General features: G+C 55.9%; 2 protein-coding genes across 5 annotated transcripts in view; both read left to right on the forward strand.

Annotated features, from left to right (window-relative positions):
• hsdl2 (hydroxysteroid dehydrogenase like 2) overlaps window positions 1-956 on the forward strand; it is a 6,838-nt gene extending 5,882 nt beyond the window's left edge. The window contains exons 9-12 of one of the 4 annotated variants that reach the window (XM_017303319.1): window positions 128-271; window positions 350-478; window positions 560-695; window positions 736-956. In XM_017303319.1, coding sequence (XP_017158808.1) covers window positions 128-271; window positions 350-478; window positions 560-695; window positions 736-856 — 530 coding nt within the window. In that variant the 3' untranslated portion in view covers window positions 857-956. Of the gene's footprint in view, window positions 1-127; window positions 272-349; window positions 479-554 lie in introns of all 4 variants that reach the window. The other 3 variants (XM_008402615.2, XM_017303320.1, XM_008402614.2) reach the window with 3 other exon arrangements.
• A 2,625-nt stretch (window positions 957-3,581) lies between these two features.
• LOC103460457 (uncharacterized) overlaps window positions 3,582-5,297 on the forward strand; it is a 7,589-nt gene continuing 5,873 nt past the window's right edge. The window contains exons 1-4 of the mRNA XM_008402630.2: window positions 3,582-3,887; window positions 4,284-4,485; window positions 4,551-4,752; window positions 4,822-4,990. Coding sequence (XP_008400852.2) covers window positions 3,582-3,887; window positions 4,284-4,485; window positions 4,551-4,752; window positions 4,822-4,990 — 879 coding nt within the window. The remainder of the gene's footprint in view (window positions 3,888-4,283; window positions 4,486-4,550; window positions 4,753-4,821; window positions 4,991-5,297) is intronic.

Consider the following 5,297-nt stretch of genomic DNA (forward strand, 5'->3'; position numbering starts at 1 on the left):
GGGTACTACAGGGTACTGCGGGGTACTATGGGGTACTACAGGGTACTACAGGGTACTACGGGGTACTACAGGGTACTACAGGGTACTACAGTGTACCCAATGCTAATGTGTAGCTCCTTGTTGCCAGGGGCAACGCCGGCCTTCAAAGCGCCCCCCTCGGACACGCCCCTTTCCGGCGGACCAATAGGAAACACCTTTGACATCATCAGAGGCGTCATCAATGAGGACGTCGTCAAGGCGACTCAGGGCGTGTACCGCTTCGACCTGTCAGGTAACAGGAAGTGCCCGTCCACATGCGGCCGGCCGGTCGGCGCCGGGCGCCTCCTGTAACGTCTTCCTGCCGTGTCAGGCGACCACAGCGGCGTCTGGTTCCTGGACCTGAAGAGCGGCTCCGGCAGCGCGGGTCAGGGGGAGCCGCCCGCCAAGGCCGACGTCGTCATGACGATGGACTCCGGCGACTTCGCCAAGATGTTTGCGGGTGAGTTGAAGCGACGGGAGGCCCGGCGCCTGCCCGGTGCCGTCTCCATGGTAACGGCCGCCCGCTGTGCCTGCAGGGCAGCTGAAGCCGACCATGGCCTTCATGACGGGGAAGCTGCGCATCAAGGGCGACATGACGCTCGCCATCAAGCTGGAGAAGCTGATGGGCCGCATGAGCAAGGCCAAGCTGTGAGGCCCCGCCCACCGGGCCGAGGCCCCGCCCACCGGGCAGAGCCCCCGCCCACCGGGCAGAGGCCCCGCCCACCGGGCAGAGGCCCCGCCCACCGGGCCGAGGCCCCGCCTCCTCGCCGTTTCCAGCTGTACGTGTTGCCTTAACGACAAACTCGCATCCCGGTGTAACGCACCGCCGTTGCCATGACGATGAACGGCGCCGTCTGGATGTTTCTGAACTGATTTTCTTACCCGACTAACAGCTGATTGTGTTGCCATGGTAACAGAAAATAAAGGAATCAAACTGACATCGTCTCAGGTTCGGTTTTTACACAGATGTTTTATTCTGAGCAGATGCTCAACACTGACGGTGATTTATGACGTCATAAAGGGCCGCTGCTGTCCATGTTACCATGGAAACATAAAGCCGTCATCAGCACGGCGGCGGCGGCCACCGAGCTTTGACTGGATCTGGAGCAGGAGGAGCTGCAGGATGTTTCCAGGTCGTCTGGAGGGAAGGAAGCAAAATGGCGGCCGAGTTTCCTGCCAGCCGCTAAAGTAAAACCAGGGTTTAGGTTCCTGGAACCGTCTGCAGTAGGACAGACGTTGATCCGAGTGCTGAGGGTTTTCACTACAACAGGCTGCTGGACGGTAGAGCTGCTCTGACCTCTGACCTCAGTAAATCTGATGGCTGCTGCAGGGATGGACGTCTTGGAGCAGGAGGACAGTTAGATTTTACTCCTTCATTGATGCCATGAGGCAACGCAGGAGGATGTAAAACGTCCGTCTGTCCTTCTGTCTTCACTTCAACAGTGAAACAGCACTGTTTCACCTTGGAGCTAGGTCCCTGTTTCCAAGGACCTAGCTCCAAGGGCTAGGTCCTTGGAGCTAGGTCCTTGGAGCTAGGTCCATGGAGCTAACCAAGGACCTAGCCATGGAGCTAACCATGGAGCTAACCATGGAGCTAGCCATGGAGCTAGCCAAGGACCTAGCCATGGAGCTAGCCAAGGACCTAGCCATGGAGCTAGCCATGGAGCTAGCCATGGAGCTAGCCAAGGACCTAGCCATGGAGCTAGCCATAGAGTCAGCAGAACTCCTGCGGTTCCCTGGAAGCGGTTTGGACCCGAGCCAGCGTCTGTCCTCTTCTGTGGAAGGAAACCAGACAAACAACAACAAGAGGCCGGATCCGGGMCAACATTCCTGAACAGCTGAGCTCAGGTGGAAGGAACCGGAACCGACTGCTGGCACCACGCCGGGCCGCAGAACCAACAGAACCAACCCAAACCAGACTTTGTGTCTCCAGAAAACATTTTTAGCTTTTGCTCAGATTCAGTTGCAAAAACATAAAACTGTGTCAGATTTTTGGTTCAGGTGAAACTAAACTTTGCCATAAACATGTCGGTGATGTGGGCAGGTGAGGTGGGCGGAGCCTCACCTGTCAGAGTGGAAAAACATAATAAAAAGGTCATTTATGTGTTGCTATATCTACCCTGTGGTTTGGACTATAAACTTTATTTAACCAAATTTGATCATCGTTTCTTCTAAATCTGCGTTTTGAATGTCCAGCAGCTCAGCAGGTGAGGCAGCAGAGAGCTGAGCTAGCTAGTCAAGGAGCTAGCCATGGAGCTAGCTAGCTATGGAGCTAACAAGCCATGGGGCTGCCCATGGAGCTAGCCAAGGACCTAGCCATGGAGCTAACCATGGAGCTAGCCATGGAGCTAGCCATGGAGCTAGCTAGCCATGGAGTTAACTAGCCATGGAGCTAACCATGGAGCTAGCCATGGAGCTAGCCATGGAGCTAGCTATGGAGCTAGCTAGCCATGGAGCTAGCCATGGAGCTAGCCATGGAGCTAGCCATGGAGCTAGCTAGCCATGGAGCTAACTATCCATGGAGCTAACCATGGAGCTAGCCATGGAGCTAGCTAGCCATGGAGCTAGCCATGGAGCTAACTAGCCATGGAGCTAGCCATGGAGCTAACTAGCCATGGAGCTAGCCATGGAGCTAACTAGCCATGGAGCTAACTAGCCATGGAGCTAACTAGCCATGGAGCTAGCCATGGAGCTAACTAGCCATGGAGCTAGCCAATGTCCAGTTGGTTCTCCATCACCATCCTGTCTGTCTGGATCTGGAAGCTCCACAGGATCTATATATATGAACTGCTTCTTTGTGTGCTTTGGAGTTTCTCCATCCATTGGGGTCAGGAGGAGCTGCTGCCTCTCCAGCTTATGTTTCAGGTGAGAGGCGGGGTCACCTGGACGGGTCACCTGGACGGGTCGTCAGTCTGTCACAGGGCAACACAGAGACACACAACCATCCACACACACACTCACACCTAGGGACAATCTGGAGAGACCAATCAATCTGACATGTTTGTGGACTGTGGGAGGAAACCGGAGTACCTGGAGAAAACCCACCATGCACAGGGAGAACATGGAGACTCCATGCAGAAAGACCGGGAATCGAACCCAGAACCTTCTTGCTGCAAGGCAACAGCTCTACCCACTGCACCACTGTGTATTGTAAACTGTCAGGACTTTATGGTTTATTTTGGTTTATTCTTATAACATCCACATAAAGTACGTCCACCTCCTGCTGCGTAGACGTACCATCACGCCACATCATGACACCAACCAGGTGAAACAGCCCATCTTTACTGTGTAATGAAACAATCACACTTTAATACATATTTGTGGTATTTAACATGTTCCAGGTAAGTGAACATTTCAGGTGATCATCTCAGGTGATACATTTTGGTTTTTTAACGTTTTATTGGCTCTAGTTTCATTTATTTGACAGTTAATGGACATGAAGGTGGGAAATGAGAGACGGGAGGACACGGGGCAAAGGTCACCAGGCCGGGAATCGAACCTGCGACGGCCCTGTTGAGGACCAAGGCCTCCATATGTGGGTTGTGCTGAACCCCTGAGCCACCATGGCTGACCCACTAACAGGGGTTGGTTCTGTTGGTTCTGTTGGTTCTGCGGCCCGGCGTGGTGCCAGCAGTCGGTTCCGGTTCCTTCCACCTGAGCTCAGCTGTTCAGGAATGTTGTCCCGGATCCGGCCTCTTGTTGTTGTTTGTCTGGTTTCCTTCCACAGAAGAGGACAGACGCTGGCTCGGGTCCAAACCGCTTCCAGGGAACCGCAGGAGTTCTGCTGCTGGTTCACTTCAACGAGGGACGAGAGCAGCAGCTGGAGGACAGAGAGACGGAGACAGAGGGACAGAAGGACAGAGATAGAGGTAGGACTGGACCTGTACTGGACCTGGACCTGGACCTGGACCTGGACCTGGACTGGACTGGACTGGACCTGGACTGGACCTGGACCTGGACTGGACTGGACTGGACCTGGACTGGACTGGACCTGGACTGGTCCTGTACCTGGACTGGACCTGGATTGGACCTGAACCTGGACCTGGACTGGACCTGGACCTGGACCTGAACCTGGTCCTGGTCCTGGACCTGGACCTGGACTGGACCTGAACCTCAGGGGGACGTTCTCGGCTCTGGGTCACCAGAGCTGGGATGCAGATCCAGGGTTCTGCTCCTCGGCAGGATTGGACAGACGGACGGACGCAGAGTTGGACCAAACTGGATCCGCCCAGGTCTTTACTGGTTTCCCCGTTTCATCCCAACAGAAGATGTTTGCAGAGGAAACCAGCGCGGTGGTGAGGAGCGTGGGGGCGGATGAGGAGCTGATCTCCAACTCCAACCTGAACCACAAGGTGGAGCTGCTGACTCTGGTCCGGGTCAGCCAGGGCCGGTTCTTCAGCTACCCCAAGTACACGCCGCTGGACTGCACCCTACCGGAGCTGCTGGAGGACGACGGCTTCTCTCCAGGTGGGTTTCCTGACAGGCCGCAGCAGCGCCTGGAGCCTTTCTGTGACCTTTAACCTTCCTGCCAGAGGTTGAAGAAGAGCTGCTGGTGAAGGACTTCAAGACGTCGGTGGAGAGCAGCGGCGGCGGAGAGCTGGGCGGAGGACACCCAACGGTTGGCGAGGCGGCGGTCGCTGCAAAGTCCGACTCCGTGGACGGCCTGGTGGAGCCGGTCAGCATCAAGAAGAAGAAAGCCAACCTGAAAGGCGTGAGGAAGACCTTCAGCGGCAGGTAGGGCGCCATCCGGTGCCGACCCGGCGGTCCGGACCGGTTCTGACGGGTCCCTCTGCTCGTCGCCAGGAAGCCAGAAAAGGGAAAGATGAAGCTGCTGATGCTGAAGGAAAAGGACAAGCTGGCCTTTGTTCACGAGACGCTTTACAACACCGGACCGGTGAGGATGATCCGGAAGTCGGCTCAGGACCGGTCCGTTTCAGGAAACTGCCAGAAGCTCCTGAAGCTGCTGGTCCAGGTGAGCCGAGTCCGGCACATCACACACCTTCCACACAGGAAGTAGAACCTGACTTCCTGTTGGAGCCTCAGCTCAGGAGAACTTCAGCTGACAGGTTTCTGTTCTGAGGAACCGGATCAGAACCAGGCTGAAGGAACCCCATGATGGGCCCTGTAGGAGAGAACGATGGGCATCATGATGGGCCCTGTAGGAGAGAACGATGGGCCCCATGGAGGGCCCTGTAGGAGAGAACAATGGGCATCATGATGGGCCCTGTAGGAGAGAACGATGGGCCCCATGATGGGCCCCGTAGGAGAGAACGATGGGC

Source organism: Poecilia reticulata, unplaced genomic scaffold (assembly GCF_000633615.1).
Source record: "Poecilia reticulata strain Guanapo unplaced genomic scaffold, Guppy_female_1.0+MT scaffold_241, whole genome shotgun sequence".
Lineage (NCBI taxonomy): Eukaryota > Metazoa > Chordata > Actinopteri > Cyprinodontiformes > Poeciliidae > Poecilia > Poecilia reticulata.